At 28.4% G+C, this 21,420-nt stretch overlaps 4 protein-coding genes across 4 annotated transcripts; 2 read left to right on the top strand and 2 right to left on the bottom strand.

The window, feature by feature from the left end:
- Window positions 1-2,428: 2,428 nt before the first annotated feature.
- Phum_PHUM431730 (uncharacterized protein) lies at window positions 2,429-6,559 on the top strand (the record flags this gene model as incomplete). The annotated part of the gene is made up of 13 exons (XM_002429343.1): window positions 2,429-2,458; window positions 2,666-2,828; window positions 2,927-3,144; window positions 3,255-3,345; window positions 4,505-4,777; window positions 4,876-5,068; window positions 5,145-5,310; window positions 5,414-5,493; window positions 5,572-5,655; window positions 5,740-5,863; window positions 5,946-6,117; window positions 6,203-6,345; window positions 6,416-6,559. 13 exons carry the CDS (start codon window positions 2,429-2,431, stop codon window positions 6,557-6,559), a joined length of 1,881 nt encoding a protein of 626 aa, XP_002429388.1.
- Window positions 6,560-6,930: 371 nt separating this feature from the next.
- On the bottom strand, window positions 6,931-9,321 carry Phum_PHUM431720 (uncharacterized protein; the record flags this gene model as incomplete). The annotated part of the gene is made up of 1 exon (XM_002429342.1): window positions 6,931-9,321. One exon carries the CDS (start codon window positions 9,319-9,321, stop codon window positions 6,931-6,933), a length of 2,391 nt encoding a protein of 796 aa, XP_002429387.1.
- Window positions 9,322-9,600: 279 nt separating this feature from the next.
- Phum_PHUM431710 (protein-associating with the carboxyl-terminal domain of ezrin, putative) lies at window positions 9,601-12,004 on the top strand (the record flags this gene model as incomplete). The annotated part of the gene is made up of 7 exons (XM_002429341.1): window positions 9,601-9,743; window positions 9,885-10,145; window positions 10,224-10,586; window positions 10,680-10,822; window positions 10,906-11,093; window positions 11,199-11,555; window positions 11,648-12,004. 7 exons carry the CDS (start codon window positions 9,601-9,603, stop codon window positions 12,002-12,004), a joined length of 1,812 nt encoding a protein of 603 aa, XP_002429386.1.
- Window positions 12,005-13,372: 1,368 nt separating this feature from the next.
- On the bottom strand, window positions 13,373-15,511 carry Phum_PHUM431700 (uncharacterized protein; the record flags this gene model as incomplete). The annotated part of the gene is made up of 3 exons (XM_002429340.1): window positions 13,373-14,311; window positions 14,404-14,566; window positions 15,498-15,511. The coding sequence occupies 3 exons, from the start codon at window positions 15,509-15,511 to the stop codon at window positions 13,373-13,375; spliced, it is 1,116 nt and encodes a 371-aa protein (XP_002429385.1).
- Between the last annotated feature and the right edge of the window lie 5,909 nt (window positions 15,512-21,420).

The following is a 21,420-nucleotide window of genomic DNA, read 5'->3' as shown; positions in this document are numbered from 1 at the left end:
TCGATCGATATTAAATAAAATATTATTATTATTATTATTATTATTAATAAAATGATGAGGAATTTATTATTATTATTATTATTATTATTATTATTATTATTATTATTATTATTATTAATGTCAACATTCGACAATTTAAAAAAAAAAAAATCTCGATTTAATTAAATTAAATTATAATAATAATAATACTTAAAAATTGTTTTCACACAAACGTATAAAAAACCGATAAAATTTTGATGGCGTTATTATCATCATCATTATCATCATTATTATTATTATTACTAAAAAAAAATTTGATAAATATATAGTACCTGTGTTATTATTATCGTTTACATAATATATTAATTAATAATATATATATATATAAAGAGTTCCTTTTGTATAATTTTGTTCTTAAATGTAAATTTGAATGGGGAGGAAAATGTAATTAATAAATAAATAAATAAATAATTATTAATCAATAATAATAATAATAATAATAATAATAAAATTGTCGTGTTTGTTTTGTTTTGTTTTTTTTTTTTTTCATAACAAGGCAAGATCATCGAGGTTTGAGGTCTTTTGTTTTTTTTTTTTTTTATTTTGATGATGTGATGGTGGATTCATGACGTCATCATTTATTTATTTATTTGTTTTTTTTTTTTTTTCATTTTTTTGTAAATTTTTTTTTTTTGGTCGTTTGTTAAGCAGAAGAATAAAAAAATTGATTCATATTGTATTATTATTATTATTATTATATGATTGAATGGCACCAAGTAAATTTATTTTATTTTTTTTTAAATAATAATAATAATGATAAAATGAAATTATAATTTATGAAATAATATTTTTTTAAAATTTAATTAAGATTTACATGATATATAAATAAATATTTATGTACATAATTTTATGTAAAAATTTATCGTTTTTTTTTTTATATAAATACATAAATACATAAAAATGTTTAACAGAAAAAAAAAATTTATTTATTTTTATTTAAAAAATAAATGTGATGACACAAGAAAAAAAAATACTTATTAAAATTTTTTAAAAACAAATTAATAATAATAATAATAAACCGGAAATGACGGTTTATGGCAAAAGAAAAAAAATAGGAAAAATTTAATTGAATTTTATTTTTGAAAAAAAAAAAAAAAAATTTTTTTTAATTATGTATAAATTGAGAATTTATTTATTTTTAATTGTTTTTTTACTCTATGGAAAATAATAAAAAGAATTTATCGATCGATATTATAAATATAAATTTTTTTTATTATGTAATTTAAAATTGTTTAAAAAAAAAAAAAAATGGCCGATTATGTAACGGTTTTCAGATGAAATTAATTAATTAATTAATTAATTACTCGTCGAATTTTTAATAAATTCTATTAATAATAAATCATTTTTAAAAAGTTGCTTTTGTTCTTTTTTTATTAATATCTTTAATAATTTAGAAGACAAAACAAAAAAATAAAATTTTTCTCATTTGTGGTCAAGACCGTTAAAACTTTTTAAAAATGAATGAATTTTATAATTATTTAAGTTTATAAAGTTTTGAAATCTATTTAATGATTATTATTATTATTATTATTATTATTGTTTACGACAAACCGTTGAATTTTTTTTGTATGGTAAAAGTTTTATGAAAATGGAAAGGAAAAACAAGTTTTAAAAATTTTACTTCCTGTAATAATGTAATAAATACAAAATGGTTTATTTCATCGTGCCACGTTAATTTTAAAAACGTAGTTATTTTTTTTCCCACCGCGAGCGCGACCGTCGACTTATTTACACGTTTTTTTTTCCAACCGTAGAAACGAATGTAAAAAAAATTATTATTTATTCCGATAACGTTACTAACGACGATGGTAACGGAAACGTTAACGATGAAATAATTCTTTTTTTTTTTTCCTTCCATCGTTTTTTATTTTTTTTTTCGTTACGTAATAGTTTATTACGAGGTCGAATCTTTCTCTTTTCGACTTCGACAAGAAAATAGAAAGTTTTTTTTTTCTTAAATCGTCATGATAACAAACGTGCACACACACACACACACACACACACACACAAAACAAGATGTTGTTACAACTTTTCTGCATTCTCTTTAAAAATTTACCTCGTTTCATCATCACAAATAAGTATGGTAATGCGTAACAATAAACAATTTAAATTATAAAATAAATTTAATTAATTTTTGTTTGTTTTGTAATTAATAAATTAACAACAACAACAAAGTGTTCACTCTAACGAATGATTATTTTAAATTAAATAATTTATTATTATTATTATTATTAAGGGTAAATATCGTTTGTTGTTTGTTGTTGTTGTGGTTGTCGTTTTCTCAATCGTACACTTTAAATAATTTTTTTAAATTTGAAGTGTGATTGCAAAAATAATTAAAAATGGCGTTTTGATAAGTTACGTAAAAAAAAAAAAAAATTTCAGTTTAATGGAAAGAATAACAAATAGAATTTCGTTTGTTGGAGGGGGATGACGTAAAACTTGTTGTTGTTGTTTGTTAGTAAGAAATGTTTAGTTTAGTTTAGTTTAGTGTCGGCATTGACTTTTTAACGTTTATATAATAATTATCATATAATTTTTTTTTTTTTTAATTTTATTTTATTAAATGATGAATGATAAATTTTCAGTTTTATTATTATTATTATTATTTTGTTTTTGTTACGAGGTTCGAGAAGTTTTTTGTAACGATTATTTAAAATCACAATATCCGTTATACGGTTTAACGGAAATAGCAACGAGAAAGAATACATTTGGAAAAATAACATGTATAAATCATTTGAAAAAAATTTATGAGGGTATTGAAAAACATGAAAATTGGGCACTCGAACGTAAGTAAATAATAATAATAATAATAATAATTTAATTTTTTATTAAACAAATGATATAATAAATGAACTTTGACCTCTCTCTCTCTGATTTTTTCAAGTTCTCGATGCGAGCGGTACACCCGGTGGTGGTTTAACATGGGGTAATAATTATTGGTTGGGAAAACATTCAAAATGTCGATTTAAAACGTCAAATCCTGTTGAAAAAGAATCGACAGAATTTTACGAACCTCCATTTAGAGTTGGTTTTCGTATGAGTTTGTTTAAATTAAATAATATGAATTTGGAACAAGAAAATAACGATCAACATTCGAAAAAGGTATTTTTTTTTTTTTAAAAAAATTTGTCGTGTCACTAAGGAAGGAAGGAAGGAAGGAGAAAATGGTGGGAAGGAAATGGATAAAATTTTTAATTTGTTTTTGTTTTAAGGAAAAGTCGTTGGATAAAATTCATTTGGGATTATGTTTACCATTAATTTGTAACACGGATGATTTAAAACCATTTTTATCGGAATGGGGAAGTAATAATCCTCTCGCCATTAAAAATTTATATAATTTTACACTCGAATATGAAACGAATCGTCTTGTCAAAGATAATTTATCTTGGACGTACAGTCCGATATCAATTACGTTAGGGTAAGGTTATTATTATCATTATCATTATTATTATTATTTGCTGTCGTTTAAAAATTTAACGGCTGACCGTTAAAAAAAAATTCCAAAACCTTTGATTTTTTGGTACGTTAAAAATTATTCGTATAAAAATTTTTGCAATTTAATTAATTATATAATTAAATAAATATTCTACTACGTGCAAACAACGACAAACGGCCTTAAGTCTTTTTTTTTTTCAAGAAAAATATTTAAAAAAGGAAATGAAATTTTTTCACTAGTGTTTGTTGTTGTTATTAAAAAAAAAAGAAAGAAAAATTATAAATAAATTGAATGTCGTTTGTTGTTTACTTCCTACAAGCCCTCGAAGGAATTTTTTTTTTTTTTTTTTTTTTTATAATAAATAAATTCTCTTCTTAACAAACACATTAAATATCATTTAAAAAAAAAAAAAAAAAATTTATGTTTGTTTTCACTTTTCCTTTTAAATGAAATAATATAAATAATAATAATAATAATAATTATATGCGATTGATTTATTTACATGCAGATTAGTTGGAACTTTGATTTTTATACTCGTCGTCTCTGGAACTTTATATGAAATTTACGTTTGGATACCTGTAAAAAATAGAAAATCCGTCGATGATTTAGAATTTAAAAATAATAATAATAATAATAATAATAAGAAAATTTTGGAAAATTTAAAAGCGAGAAACATAATTGAAAATTCTGAATTGTTGAACGAGGATAATAATTTAAACGATTGTAAGTGTTTTCTTTTTCTTTAATCATCATCACCATCATCATCATCTTCACCACCACCACCACCACCATCATCATCCTCTTCACCGCCACCACCAACACCGTCACCATCATCTTCCTCATCACCACCGCCATCATCACCACCACCAATACCATCATCATCATCATCCTCACCATCACCATCACCATCATCTTCCTCACCACCACCACCACCACCATCACCATCATCTTCCTCACCACCACCACCATCATCATCATCATCATCATCATCAGGATATTCATTTGTTTTTTTTGTTAAATTTTCAGGCTACGAATTGAAAATAGACAATTCCGAACATAAACCGATGCCGATACACATAATAAAAACGACGCCGAAAATTTACGTACAAGAACCTAAACAAAATATTTTCACGGGGCTTTCGTTATGTTTTTCATTAAAAAACAACACAAAATTATTATTTTCCAAAACGGAAGTTGACGACAACAATAAAGAATTATCAATAATACACGGTATACGATTGTTTGGAATGACGTGGCTCATTTGGTTGTATACAATTTACTATTTAACGTTTCATTCAGGTTGTTGTTGTTTTTTTCCGCCATTTTTTTTCTTTCCAACGATTGACAATTATATACAGAATTTATTATTTATTTTGTTTTTTTTTTTTTTTTGTCAGATAATAAATTAAATTCGAATTATACATTACCACACGTTAGTTTATCAACGGATACATTTTTATTTACAAACGGTTTTTCTCTTGCATTTAAATATTATAAATATAATGGAGGATGGTTGAAAAGTGAAAAAAAATTTAGCGTTAAAAAAAAAGTCAACGAATTTAGTTTTGCAACATTGAAACGTTATTTACGGTGAGTAAAAAATAAAAAAAATTTTTTAATGTTTGTTATTTAAAATGAAAAACTTTCTTTTTTTTCTCTCCTTCAGATTAACACCCGGTTATTTGATAACAATCGGAATGATTATGATAAGTTTGAAAATAACAAAACAAATAAGTTTGTTCGATATGATGAGTGAAGATGATGAAACATGTCGGAAAATATGGTGGAGAAACGCGATTTACATAAATAATTTATTTAAACAAAACGAAACGGTATAACATGAGTCGCCATTTTTTTTTTTTTTTTTTTTTTAAATTTGAAATAGAAATAATAAAAAAAAAAAAAAATTTTTTTCTTCAATAATTTTTTTTTTAGTGCGTTTCATGGAGTTGGTTTTTGGCCATTGACATGCAATTTTTCCTTTTGGGATTATTCATATTAATATTATCGACAAGGTGAGAAAGTGCGTGTGTGTGCGTGTGCGTGTACGTGCGTGAAAGTTTAAAAAGTTTTAAAAGTTAAATTTATTATAGATTTTGGAAATTTGTTTCCTTTCTATCGGTCGCACTCATCATTTTATCATCCGCCATTAACGGTTATTATTGGAAAAATCATAGGTAAATCATTTTTTTTTTTTTTTAAATGACGTCATCATTTTTTAAATTATTTTTAATTATTATTATTATTAACATTAACAACAGGGAATTACAAATATCGCGTGATATTTTTACATTTTCACCATGGTCAAGAATTGGACCTTATCTTGTTGGTATGATATGTGGTTATTTAACAGCTGATGTAAATAAAGATTTAAAATTTAACAGGGTAATTTATTATTATTATTATTATTATTGTTATTAAAAATAAACGTTTTATTGAAGCGATTTTATTTATTTATTTTATTTAGACAACTCTTATTGCATCCTGGTTGTTAGCCATATTATGTGGTATTTGGGCAACATTTGGCAACGATATTGGGTCATCAATGATTTTTAAATTACTTTACAATGCATTTAGTCGAACGGCATGGAGTTTGGCACTTGCATGGATAGTATTTGCTTGTTGTACCGATCACGGAGGTAATAATAATATAAATGACGTCATTAAAATTAAATAAAAAACGTAACGAAATAAAAACGAATTTTTTTGTTTTTTTTTTTTTAGGTTTCATTAAACAAATTTTATCATTTTCGACTTGGAACACTTTGGATAAACTTTTTTATCCGACATATTTATTAACACCGTTAATAATAATATTATTAGTATCAAATCTTGAAAATCCAATACATTTAGAATTTACACAAATGGTTTGTTGACATTTTTTAAACTTTTTTTTTTTTAATAAATGCAATTTTCCTAACGATTTAATTGTTTCAGATCGTTTATTTCTTCGGAAGTTTAACTATAATATTTATATCATCGTTTTGTTTTTCATTACTGATACAAATCCCATTTAAAACGTTGCAAAAAAAATTAATGGGTCAAGGAAATCGACAAAACCTTTTAAATCGTTCGACTTGATTCGTAGTATTAAAGTAAGTTTAATTTTTTTTTTATCTATATCAATAAATTACTCGTTTTAAATTAATTAATTTTTAATTAATTAATATTACAGATTTTATTTATAATATTTCGTTTTAAACGAAAAATTTACAACATTTACTATTTTAAGTCTTACCTTTTAAAACAAAATGGCGTCTTGTGATAAAATATTTTTTACATTTAAATTAAATAAGTTTTTATTTTTTAATTTTTTTTTTCTTTTTTCATCGTAAATATTTTAACGATTAAGGAAAATTCGATTTAAAAAAAAAAAACAAATTAAATGGATTTTAATAATATTTTTATATTTAAAATGGCCACCAACGAATTGCAGCAAAACAAATAATTATTTAATCTGATAGTTTAATTTTTTTCCCGCCATTTTTTAAATTTTTCGGCGGTCGCCCTCTTTTCCTTTTAACTTTGGTTACGTTCGAATCACTTGACGTCATCGTCGTACTTTCGTCACCGTTGATTCGTTTTTCGTCTGCTTCGTTTCGTTTCCCAACCGTTTCGTCATTTTCAGGTAATTCTTCGCATTTTTGATCCGAAATAATTTTATTTATCATTTTTTTAACTTTGCTCGATGATTTCTTATGAGCTCTCATCATTTTCGAATGATTTTTCCTTTGTCTCTGCGACAAGGGTTTGCTTTTTTTCGCTTTTCCTTTTTTTACATTTTTCAAATCGATAACGTTCGGCGAAATGTTCGACAAAATCAACGGAAACGCAAACAACGTTTTCAATCTCGATTTGAATAATTTTTTAGCATCGCTGAATAACATTCTCTCGTTGTCCGAAAAACCGGTTTGAATCGATTTCGTGTCTTTTTTGTAAAATTCGCAAAGATTTTTTATTTTGCCTTTGTTTAAAGTCAACGTTCTCGCGCCAACCAACGTCACGTAATTGGGAGGTATTATTTTGTGACAGACTTCGATTTCCGTTTCCGTTTCGTTGTCTTCCTCGCTTTTTTTAATTCTTTTTAATGTTTCCACATCTTCTGCGTCAAATTCGCAATCGTTTGATAACGCGGACACGTCGAAAGAACTTTTAACGTTTTCGATTCCTAAACTTTTCATTGAAATTATTAAATTATCGCACAAAAGTTTTTTATCTGCGTCTTCCGTGGGTTGTCGTGGTTTCGGACCGAATAAAAATTTGTAACTGTGTTTGCAATAGTTCATTAAATTCACATATTCGGGAGAAAAACTGTGTTGTTTTTTTTTCCTGCTCGAACTCGAAGTCAACGATGGATTTAAAACGTTTGCATCTAATTTTATTTGTTTTTCCGTGTTTGGATTTTCATCGGATATTAAATCCACGCTATCAACATCACTGTCACTCTCATTATCATTTTTAACTTTAAGACTGATTTCTTTCTGTATGTCGGCCCATCTTTTTCTACATTGAAGCTTGGAACGGTTTGTAAAATGTTCACTTATTTTATTCCAGTTACGTGCATATTTCACAACAAGTTCTGCTAATAATTTATCTTCTTCTTTGGTAAATTTTGGCATCGCAGATTTGACAAGGTATTCATACCTTGCTCGTATTTGAGGGGGGACTCTATAGGGGAAATATTTTCCAACTTCTCTAAAATTGTGAAGTTGAGAATATAAATAAACTAATAAAAAATCTTCTTGTTTTGTAAAATATCCCTTTTTTATGTCTTGTAAATGGTAATTATATCTTTCGTAACATTGCCTAAGTGTTCTTCCATCAACGTTCCAAGCTACTTTTTTCCATGGAATATAATCTTTAATTTGATATTGTTTTACTAATGATATTAAAGCTGAATCTTCTTCTTTGGACCACCTGCTGCCATTTCTATTCTGTTGAATGTGATATTTTACACAACATTGAAAACCTGTTCTGTTTGTTCCTAATTCGATAGCTATTTCATCCCAATTTTGTTTACCATATTTCTTCGATATAGACATTAGGTTTTTAATTTCATTGGATTTCCAAGGAGATTTGTTCACACTTGGACTTGAATGTAATATCCATTTGGATTTACATTCTGAATCGGTAAATTTTTCATTCATGTAAGAAGCTGAAATTTTCATCCAATCTATTGAATTGGCATCAATACATTTACCATTTGATTTTTCTTTTTGCTCTTCATTTACAGCTTTAACTAATAAATTAGAATCCTTGGGACTCCAAATGTGTGACACATACACACTTTCAACAGATAAATGACTATGATTTCTCTTTTTTCTTATTACATCTTGATTTTGAGGTGGAGGATAACCTAATTCATTTTTAAAAAATGGAATGCAAAGACTGCTAAAAGTTTTTTTCTTTGGTTCACTATTCACAGTAGGTTTTTCATTAGAATTTAAATAATTCAAAACGATTTCTTGATCGGCACGATTTTTTTCAAGTAAATTAAGAAGAGTACTTTCCATTTCTATTAAAACTTTTTGACATGCAGCATTAAGAACACTAACATTATGTGGGGTGGGTTTTATATTTATTTCATCTAATTCCAAAATCTCATTAATATCAGGAGGATCTTTTAAATTAAAACTAGATTGAGGCTCATTGCAAATCACAGTATTATTTTGAGAATTTTCTTTTAAAACGCTGTTCGAATCATCCTTCGAAAAACCATTACTATCAAGCAAAGTATTCTTTTTATTCTCGTTTTCATTATTTTGAATATTGCAGGAATATCCGGTTTTTATAGATGAATAACTACTATCCGGCCAGTCAAGGATTTCAAAAAATTCGTCCATTTCGAAAAAAAATTAAAAAAACTAAATTTAAATTTTTTAAGTTAAAGGCACAATATAAAATTCGGTACTACTCCATATCGTGGCAATAGATTAAAATGTTTACTTCCTTCAAGGGAATTATGTCGAAGGTGTGACTTGTTAATGAAGTTTGTCACATATCAGAGATCTCAATGTTTTTATTACAATAATTTTTTGTCACGTCGTCGCATTTAATAGAAACGATGTTTAATAAATTACTATCAGTTATTAGTACAAAATTTTTATAAACTGAGCAATGCAATGGGCAACGAAGAAAGTCGCAGTTGTAAATTTGATATGGAAGAAGAATCTTTAGAAGTTACAGATAATTGGACTCTGCATTATGCTAAAGATATCGATAATAATGTTTCTCAATATTCGGCGTTTGTTGGTGAAGCAAAAGGGTTGGAATCTAATAAAATGCTTTTAGAAAAACTTTCAAAAGTAAATAATAGATAAATTTCTTTTTCTAAAACAATATTTTTTATAAAAAAAAAAAAAGTGTTAATGTTTTTAATTTTATTTTAGAATTTAATGATTCATAGGCACCCAAACATAGTAAAGTATATTTCTTCATGGAAAAAAAATAATAAATATCATTTAATAACAGAAGAAGTCAAACCATTAAATTTAATAATAACTAGTCAGTCAACATTGCAAATATGTATAGGATTGCATAGTGTATTATCTGCCATTATTTTCCTTCATGAAAAAGCTCAATCGTCTCACAATAACATTTGCTCCGCATCTTTATATGTAACTCCAGAAGGAACATGGAAATTAGGAGGATTAGAATATTTAAAAAAGTGATTTTAATTTTGCCTGGAAAAATAACAAATTCCCAGAAATATTAAAATTTTATTTTTTTCATTTTTCGCTTTCAGGTTTAGTGAAGTTACTTCGACATATTTAAAATCCATTAGAAATAGTAGGTATGAAAAAGGGATTTCACCGGAAGAAGACTCTCTTAATTCTAGTATTAAATTTAATGTTGAAAGCATTGACAAATATGCTTTTGGTATATTGGTAGAAGAATTACTTAAAAAAAAAACAGAAGATGAAATACCACATTTATTAGATTTTAAAGATTATTGCAGGAAAAATCTACAAAATTCAAATCCGGAAAATAGGAGTAATTTATCTGAAGTATTAATTCATCCATTTTTTAATCACAATTTTATTAAAATATTTAAATTTCTATTGAATTTACCATTGAAAACAAACGATGAAAAAGAACAGTTTTTCAGGTAAAATTGCAAAAAACATCTTTCATTCGATGATAATTTTATTTCGTTATTTTTTTTTTTTTTTTTAATGATTTCGATTAATTTATATTTCAGTGAATTGACAGAGCAATTGAATTTATTACCGGAAGAAGTAGTGGGATGTCAATTGGCTTCTTTATTACTTTCCAGAGTAGTTTTATTAGATGCCACAGCTCAAAAACATTTTCTTCCTGTTTTACTACAACCTAAATCAATTGGTTAGATTCTTTTTTTTAATAAAAAAAAAATTTGATTTATTTTTGTTTATAAGATGGAATAGAATAATTTGAATTCGTTACAGATGAGAAACAAATGAGTGAAGGATTTGCCTTATTTTCAGAAGATGTTTTTAAACGTTATTTAATACCTAAATTACTTAAAATATTTTGCGTTCGAGATATACAAATAAGAATGATTCTTTTAAGTCATTTTCATTTGTTCTCTCACGTTTTCACAACGGAACAATTAAAGCATCAAATTTTACCTGAGGTGATCAAAAAAAAAAAAAAAAAAAAAAAAATTTCCACAGATCACACAAAATTTATTTTTTTAAATTTTGTCGAAGATTTTATAAAAAAATATTTTTTATTTCAGTTGTTACTCGGTATAAAAGATGTTAATGACGATTTAGTTAGTATGACTCTTAAAGTATTATCACAATTAGTTTTAATTTTGGGAGGTGGGACCGTCATAGGTGGGAAAAGATTAAAATTGTTCACAGACGGAAGGCCGAATTCGCATGTAATCACATCACCCAAAGACGCGAATACTACATCAAAAGGGAAAAATATTCTAGAAAATTCGATAAAACCGCCGTCTGAAATATTATTTCCAAATCACGTTTTGCCCGAAAGATTGAGTCCGGATGGTGGTGAAGGAAATTCCTCTTCGACAACTTTAGAAGAAGAAGTCGAAGGAGAAACCGAACATTGGTCAGATTGGGATTTGCCGGTAATTTTTTCTTTTTTTTTTTTTTTTTTTTTTTTTTTTTTCGCCCCAAAAAAATTTGATGGAGTAAAATTTTTTTTTTGTTGTTTTTTCAGACGGAAAAAAATCCACCGAAACAAGAGGAAGATAATAAAGAAACCGTTGGTGAAAAAACATCGGAAATATTATTGGAAAGTTCAAAAAGTGACGAAACGTCATCAACGTTGAGAAATAATTCCGACATAACATTTTTAGATATAAAAAGTTCAACGACGAGTTCCAACAACGTTTTTAATTCGGATATAGATTTTTTTCACGATATGGAACCCGTTATAAGCAAAACTCAAATTCTCAACATAAATCCATCGAAAACGAAATTCGACGTCGATTTCAACGAACCCATTAATAACAATTGGGACGGTTGGGATGGAGGAGACGGGGATTGGGAACTGGAAGAAGAAGAAAAAAAATAAAAAACGAATCGTCGGATGATTTATGTTTAAAACAACATTTAAAATAAACGGGGAAAAAAAAAATTTAATAATATTTTATTAAATTAAAGTTACGTCGATTTACATTAGATTAGACAAAAAAAAAAAAAAAAAAGAAAAAGTAAGTAAGCAATAAAAATTTATTAAATTAATAAATTTGATTTTTTAAGTTTGCTCGTTTAAATTTATGTTTGTTTATATATATATATATATATAAAAAATGTAATTAATTATTTTATTTTTTATTTTTTGCCATGTGAAAATTTTTTTTTTTTAGTGAAAGGGGAAAAAAAATGAAAAATTTATCATACTCGAGAGTGTAGTATTGTTTTTATTGTAAATAAATTAAATAACAAAAAAAATCTCAGGAAAAATTTTTATGTGAATTTAATTTATATAAAAAATATAAAGTTAAATAAAAATTTTTCAATCAAACAATCATTTTATTAATAATTATTAATTATCCCGTTAAATATTATCCTTTATTTTAAGTAATTAATTAATATTAATAATAAAAACTATTTAAAACGATTAACTTAGACGGAAAGTAAATTTAAAGTAAAAAAAAAAAAAAATTCGCCTAACATTTAGTGGGTATGCAATTTAACGTTGGTGTATTTTTTTCGTTTTCTAAGGCGTTTCACAACGAGTAAATCTAACCTCCTAAATATTATCATACATTGATACTTCAAACCGAAAAACTAGCGTAAAATCGAAGGGAAAAAAAATGACGCCTAAAATTTAGCGAATATGCAATTTGCCATACGTTCGTGTATTACGTATTTTTTTTTCGTTTTCTAAGGCGCTTAACAACGAGCAAATCTAACCTCCTAAATATTATCATACATTGATACTTCAAACCGAAAAACTAGCATGAAATCGAAGGAAAAAAAGTGACGCCTAACATTTAGCGGTTATGCAATTTGCCATACGTTCGTGTATTTTTCCCGTTTTTTCAGGCTTTTGAATATTTCTCAGGCGTTTGTTATAATATAATTAATAATAAAAAAAAATCAAGTATTAAAAAGGATTAACATATATAGTAAAAGGTTGAAGAAAAAAAAAAAACAAAATTTATTTATAATATTGCAAAAACTTATTTTATTTATTTAAGCTTAAAAATTAAAAAAAAAAAAAAAATTTATAAAAAAATTCACTTCGTCGGTAACTTTAAAAAAATTTCTTTTTTTTTTTTTTTTTTTAAATAATTTTTCTCAAAATGAAAAACCGCGCGTTCGGCAGATTTTCCCAACGAGAAAATTTATAACAAAATATTTTTCGAAAAAAAAAAAAAAAAAAAACAAACAAACGAAAAAAGAAATAATAATAATAATAATAAAAGAAAAGAAACTAAGGATCCGCGTGATCAAAAGCTCCAACGCTTTTGCTTCCTTTGTCAACCCAATTTTTAAGTCTTCCTCTGAGTTCTTCGAGAGATTTCGATTTGGCTTTGTTTATTCTTTTATATTTGACATCTTTCGGTTTCGTCACGGATCTGTGATTGCTCATGACGCGATTATATGTCGTCACGACATGATTTGTCGGATGCTCATCTTTTTTATCCGTTATCGAGGATGTTTTAGGAGTGGAAGATGACGAATGATTGAGTCTTTCAAAACTACCGTAGAGAGCTTGAAGTTTTCCCGACGTGCTCCAAAGCAAACGTTTCGACGAGAGAGGAGTCGTTGTTTTACTCTCCGATGATGATGATGATGACAAATCGGATTTCATCATGTCGTTCATCATCGGAGATTCGTATTCCTTTTTCATTTCCGTATTAGAATTCGACGTGCTACCATCCGTGTCGCCATCTTCTTCGACGCTATAAACGGTTTCTAATACTTCCGGACGTCTGAGAAAACCGTTTGATCTCCTCAGGGAATAATATTTTCCACCCGGTTCGACGGCATCGGAAACACTTCTGATTATAGTCACGCTATCCGAACCCGACCGAAATCTTGGAAAATTAGGTTCGTGATCGTTTCCCTCTTCTAGAACCACGGCACTATCACTGTCATTCAACGAGTCTAAATTTGTATCTCCCGTCGGTGAATCAATTATGAAACAAGAAACGTCTGGTAGTGGAGATTCAATTCCGGCTTCGACCAGTCTTTGTTGTAGGATATGAAGTGCTTGTTGCTGACGTGCTATGAGTACGTCTCTCTGCGACAACAGGTTACTTATGTCCTTTTGCTTTCTTATGAGTCGTGCTTCGAATAAGAAAAGCTGAGACGACAAAGCTTTCAATTGATCCGCTCTCTCCTGTTGAAAACGTGCCACCATTTCATCCTGAAATTATCAATTCACGAAAAATTTAAATTTTTCGAAAATCGCGCCTAAATAATAATAATAATAATAATGATAATGGCAAAAACACTTACTTGTGTTTTAACTCTTCTTTTACAATGAAGAAGTTGTTGCGCTTGATTTCTACATCTTTCCTTTAATTCTCTTATTACTTTTCTCGCATCGTCTAAATTTTCTATTTCTTGTTCGTCGAAATCGTAACCGCTTTTCAAACTGTTTCCTCCTTCGCCGTCGCTGCTGTAAAAAAAAAAAAAAAATAATAATAATAATGATGATGATGATTATGACAAATTTATCGGAATCGTTAATTTTTTTTTTTTTTTTTAATTTCCCCCAACTTCCTCTCAATTGTGAACCGAGAGTCATCGCGTCAGTAATTGCTGCTGTCGACGTGACTGTTAATCATGCGGGAAAAAAGTAAAAGAATATTTTAACCTTTTGAACTTTACGCAAATATTAAACTTTTATTTGACGTTAACACGACGAGTACAGACGCGGATGATGATGATGATGATGATGTTGTCGAAACCGTTCGGGGGAAAGTCAAAATCCTTTTACATTAACAGACTAAATAATCAAAAAAAAAAAAAAAAGTGAAAACCGTCGTGCGTGCGTGAGTGCGTGCGTGCGTGTGTACGTGCGTGAACGTACATTTCTATATCGATTTAATAATAACACGATATTCGTACTACGTCCTTGAAAAATAATTTACAAACGACCTTATACATATATATATATATATACTCTCACAAAGAAAGTTTAATGGTAGCATTAATAATAATAATAAATGAAAGACGACGACGACGACAACAACAACAACAACAACAAAATAATAATCGTAAAAATGATTTGAACGTTAAAAAAAAATTAAAATTAAAATAATAACCCGAAAGAAAAACCTTGAAATGGAAACTGACCGACCGACCGACCGACACGGATGTAAAAACGGAGATGGAAGTTCTGCCAGCTACGGTTGTTGAAAAACATTAGCATCATCATCTCCCTCTCTCTTTCTCTTTCTCTTTCCTCCGTGTCACTTTTACCATTTACATCATTTGATTATTTGTAAAAGAAATAAAAAAGGGGTAGAGAGAGAGAGAGAGAGAGAGAGATGAAGAAAGGAAGAAGGTAAATGAGTCAGGTAGGTACCCGAATATCCGGGACCAACCTCGAAAAAACCATTAATCGATTATTATTATTATTATTATTAATATTATTATTACCGTGATGGTGATGATGATAATAATGATGGTGATGGTGGTGGTGGTGGTGGTGGTGGCGGTGATGGCAATGATGGTCGTGATGATAAAACAATAATAATAATAATAATTTTTGTGAGTGCGTGTGTGTGTGCTGAAGTTTACGTAACGATCGGAGTGAAATTTTTCAAATGATTTGCGTTTGTTATGAAAAAAAAAAAAAGGAAAAGGGGGCGAGGAGGGAAAGGGAGGGGGAGGGGGAAAAAGAAAATGTGAAAGTTCAAAAAAAAATAAAAAAATTTTTAAAATGGATCTCGCATCGAAAAAAAAAAACCGACGACCTTTCGTTTTTTTTTTTTTTTTTTTTTAATAAAAAAAAATTACTTTTGGGATTTGAGAGGTCCATTACTTCCGATGCGGATGCTGCGACCTTTTATACGGAACCTAAATTCAAAGAACAAAAAAAAAAAAAATGTGAGGCAAGGGAAAAGGAGGAAGGGGAGAGAGAGAGAGAGAGAGAGACAGAGAGAGAAAGAGAGAGTGAAAAAGAGAGAGAGAGAGAGAAAAAGAGAGAGAGGAAGAAATCAAATTTGATTTCACGTTTATTATCTAATTACACGACTCGTAAAATTCGGTGTTGTAGATTTTACCACCTGAACCTTTTTTACGTCTTTTCCAAAAAAAAAAAATTTATTATTATTATTATTATTACAGATAAAAAAAGAAAAAATCACTAAAGAGATGAATTCCAGTTCCAGTCCTGGAACGACTGTACGAAAAACACACACGCGATGATGTGAAACAAGTAATGATATTAATAATAATTTTCCTTAGATAAATTTTTTTTTTTTTGGGGGGATACGGGGGAGGGAGGGAGGAATAAATTCATTCAAGAAAAATTAAAAAAAAAAACAAGAAAAATAAACGTTTTTCTTATTGAAATAACGGTGAGAAAGATTTTATGGAAGTGAGAAGAAGGAGAAGGAGAAGGAGAGAGTAAGTGAAAAGAGTAAAGGGTCAATATAATCCTTAAAGTAATCATCATCATCATCATCATCATTATTATTATTATTATTATTATTATTATTAATGAATGGAAATAAACGATAAGAATAATAATAATTTTTCTTCTTCATTTAACAACACAAAACAATAAAAATAAAAATTCTCCAGATTTAATTTTTTTTTCCAAATCGTTTATTAGCATTCATCGATCCTCATTCCATAATTTAATCCGATTATTAACATTATTATTATTATTATTATTAATAAACATCGATTGTGACAAACGTCAACATCAACGTCAACGACAACAACACACCTGTAAAACAGTTTCAGATTACCTTTTTAAAAAAAAAAAAAAAAAATTTATGGATTTTTAATGGCTCCTGATCGCGGAAGAAAAATCTTTTTCGTCTTGGGGAGAAGGAGAAGGGATGAGGGGGACGGGGGAAGGGGGGAACGGAGATCCAGGGAATTTAAAAATCAAGTTTCAAAGTCCATTTCAATAATCACACCATCATCATCATCATCGTCATTCCTAATATTATTATTATTATTATTATGAATCGTTTGCTCACTAATACGTGAATTAAACAACGACCAGAAAAGAAAAAAAAAAAACAACCGTTGAATCGATTTTGTTTTCCCATGCGGTTTGAATAACAACAACAAACAACAATAATAATAATAAATCCTTCCTACGTACTACTGGAAAAACATTACGACAAAATACTGGAGAACAAATCGAATACAAAATAAAAATTTAAATTCTATAATAATGTAAATCCTGTTACTTTTTTTTTTTTTTTTTCCAATACTGCCAACCACCAACGTTCTTTTTCTTTCAACTTTTTCCCTTTTCCTCCCTTCTCCTCCCCACCCCCGTTTTTTATGACAAGGGTAATGGCGGCGACGACGATGGTTATTATCACATAAGTGATGGTAAGTTCGTATTGATTGATAAAAAAAAAAAAAAAAAAGCTTCTCGATAATAAAAGTTGTCGGCCCTGACACGAAAGCTATGACAAATTTAGTCAGCGAGGTAATATAAATGCATCGTTTCCAAGGTTTGACGGTTACGATTTATTATTATTATCATCATCATCATTATCATTATTATTTTTTTTTTTTTTTGGAAAGGTTCAATTAAAGCTCAAATTTTTACGCGACATTTTATGTGATTTTAACCGATAAAAAATAAATAATAATAATAATAATTTAATAATAAAAACGATTCGACTGTTTAAATTTGTTTTTTTTTTTCGAAAGTTGGCAACACCCGCGTAAAATCAATAAAGGTTACGTACATTGTTTATCCTTATCAATGTAAAAAAACTTTTACGTGCGTAAATTTTACGTGCAGAGAGGAAGGTAGGTGGGTGGGTAGGTAGGTAGGTAGTTGGGGGACGGAGGGGGAGGTGAGGGAAATGGCGTCGTGGGTGGAGTCACGGGATTCGGGAGGGAAGGAGGGGTAAATGTTGCCGCGACCTTGAAATTTAAAAAATATCACGATTTTTTTTTTTGTTAAATGAAGATGAAAGGCGCGAATGCATCTCATCTCGCTGGAGCCTTTCTCCAGGTTTTGCAAGGTCGTCGCCGATAAATAATCATTTTTTACGTTTTCTTTTGCACATTCACCGATGTTTTGTAATATTATTATCATTATTATTATTATTATTAATATTTTCTTCTTAACAAGTTTCGACATGTTTGAAGAGCATTTAACCGTGAAAATTTATCCGGAAACGTAATTTTTTTCTTTTTTTTTACATAATCATCTCAACGACAATATTTTGAAAAAGAAAAATAGGGGGAGGGGGGTTTCTTTAAGTCGTAAAGTAAAAATTTTCTTTTCCTTCTAGAATTTTCTACGCGATTTATACCTTTTTAGTTGCGAAGAAATAAAATTTGTCGTCGTGAATCCTGTCGTAATTTCCACCATTGATCATCATCATTCGAAAAATAAATTTTTATTTTTTTTCTCCCAACCCCCCCCCTACCAACTCGATTTGTAATGATTTTGTAATAAAAAAAATTTTTTTCGATTGCTTTCTCCTTCTCTTGACCTTCGAACTCTTCTTCCAGAAAATTTCCAGATTTTTAAAATTTCAACCGTGAATTCGTGAACGCGTTCAATATATAACCGAAACATCTTTTTTTTTTTTAAATTTTTGATCACGTGATGTAAAATAAAAGGAAAACCTAGTCGAGTTATTCAATCGCATTCATTCAATCGTCTCGTTGTACATAAATCAAAATCAACAAACGTCGTGGCAGGTAATAATCGATTTGTTGCCGAAAATCAAACGTCATTTGTTGTTTACCAACAGAATCGTTTACGTAAGGCCACAAACAAAAACAAATTTCTTTTTTTGTTTTATTTCCGGTTCATTTATAAAATTTAACGACCTTTTTTTTTTTGTTCACACCGATAGTGAGAGAGAGGGGGGAAGGGGGGAGAGAAGTTCCCAACGTCGTAATAAACTAAACATTTATTTAAACGAGTTTAAAATTAAAATATGGATATGAAAAAAGGAAAACGTAAAAAGACATATTGTTTTGAGAAAAAAAAAACGGTCAATTAGAGGATTTCGTGTGAGTTAAAAAAAGAAAGAAAATAAATTCATTAATTAAACTGGCGTCAGTTTTTGTTGCCGGGGGGGTAAATTTGTTCAGAAGACAACAAAGGTGATTGAGTATTTCGATACCTAAAGTTCAAAAACTATAAATTTTTTTACGATCGATTTCGAATGATACAAAAAATAAAAGTCAACCAACCGCAAACAAAAAAAACACTATACGAGATTTTAAAAATGGAGTCGATGAGAAAAAAAATTAATTAATTTGATTTGGGGGGAGGGAAACGGGGGGTTGGTGTGCGTTTGCCCCTTTTCCTTTATGTTAAGTTTTTCTATTTAAAAAATAATAATAAAAAATTATCGAGAATGATACAAAAAAAAGTCGCAACATTAATAATAACTTATTTAAATATTTAAAAAAAAACCGATGACAAACGAACAAACAAACAAACAAACGAAAAAATTGTTGTGCATTGTCTCAAGGCCTTAAAAATAATCGTTTGTCATTTTTTATTTAAAAAATAATCGGTTTGTACAAACTGATGCAATTTAATTTCAACGCGCGCAAATACACGCAATATGTTGCAAACAACACGCGCACACGCGCACGCACGCACGCACAATCACCGTTTATTATTATTATTATCATTCGACTCATCGCTGCAAATTTTAATAGCTTCTTTTAAAAGGTGTCAAATATTTGAAAACTTAGGTAAGAGAATAAAAAAAAACGTTTTCAACACTTTCATCATCATCATCATCATCATCATCAGCCATCATCGCCATCGCGTTTAGAAAAATAATAATAATAATTATAGTTTTTTTCTTCGCCATTTTCCCTTTTTCGCGTGCGTAAAATTTTCATTTTTTTAAATGTAAAAATCAAAATTTCGATCCATAGAGAAAATAAAACAAAAACAAAAAATCGTCTGCTACTCTTCGTATTAATAAAAAAAAAAACTGGGAAACCTTATCCGGGTTTTTAAAAAAAAACTTCAGTAAATTTTTATTACTTTAAGTCAAGGAAAAATAAAAGAGTGAGAGATTGGGGGGAGGGGGAGGGGGAAAGAAGGGGCTCCGGTTTAAAAAAAAAAATAACGGATTAAAAACGATCCATTAACCTAAACCATTAATTTTATTTAAAAAAAAAAAAAAGATTAAAACGATTTAAAAATCTGACAAACAACAAAAGGTTGTCTTATAATCATCCTGATTTTATCATCTTGCTAAACAATTCTAAAAAAAAAACTACTATGGGGGTATGCCCTGATACCTTTACTACCTGAATAAAGACCTTAAATAGACTCCACGAACGCACTTTGTACTTAAATCAATCCGCGTCCTTGAAAAACAACATCGTGACGCGAGCAAAAACTAAGGAAACGGCTTTGAATAAAAGCAAAAAAAAAAAAAAATTTACAAAACGATTCAATTAAAAAAAAAAAAAAAGTGGGAGTCCGGAGATTTTCTTTTATTTGTCTAAATTTCCTTAACGCCCCCCCCTCTTTCCACTCCCTCCCCGCGAGGTGACCCTTTACCACCACTACCACCACCTCCCCTCATCAATTTATTTTTCTTTCCTCCCGCATAAAAATAAATCAAAAAAAAAATAAACTGGTTATACGTTAATTTCAAGGTTTCATTCGAATTTGGGTGGATCGTTAATACGAATCGTAAAACCGGAAATGGAATTGAATCGATCGTAAAACAAAATTCGGTTATGATTCGGGAAATGGGAAAATTTTTTTTTCTTTTTTCGTAAAGCTACCGATGAGGAAGTTTTAAAGGATTAACCTCCCTCTCCACTCCGCCCCCCCCTCACGAGAGTTAACCTAGAAAATTCTTAATACTCACTAAATCTGCATAAAAGTTTTTTTTTATTTTTTTTATTTGAACGCTTTTCCTTTAATTTCCCTCCCCTCCCCTCTCTGACCTTTTCCGGTTTTTCCTTTTTTTCCACTTTATCTTCTTCTGACACGGATTTTAATCAGATTAAAAAAAAATAAAATAAAAAAAAATAAGAAAAGGAGAAAGAAACGAACAAATTTTTTTTTTGTTTTTTTTCCACGATTCCCAAAATTTTTGTGAACATTCTAATGACACGACGATAAATAATTTTTTCTTTTGTTTATTCGTACTTTGCATAATTTATTTATTTTTTCAATTATACGGTTGAACGATGAAGTACTCACAAACTTGCTTACTTACACGGTTCAAAAATTTTATAAATTATCTATTGCCACGTAAAAAAAAAAAATGATAACAATACTAGTGTCTTTTACAAAACGATCGACTTTGTTTGCTTTTTCCT

Source organism: Pediculus humanus, genomic scaffold (genome assembly GCF_000006295.1).
Source record: "Pediculus humanus corporis 1103172108197 genomic scaffold, whole genome shotgun sequence".
Classification (NCBI taxonomy): domain Eukaryota; kingdom Metazoa; phylum Arthropoda; class Insecta; order Psocodea; family Pediculidae; genus Pediculus; species Pediculus humanus.
The sequence above is the reverse complement of the archived record's forward strand: the minus strand, read 5'-3'. Positions and strand labels throughout refer to the sequence as shown.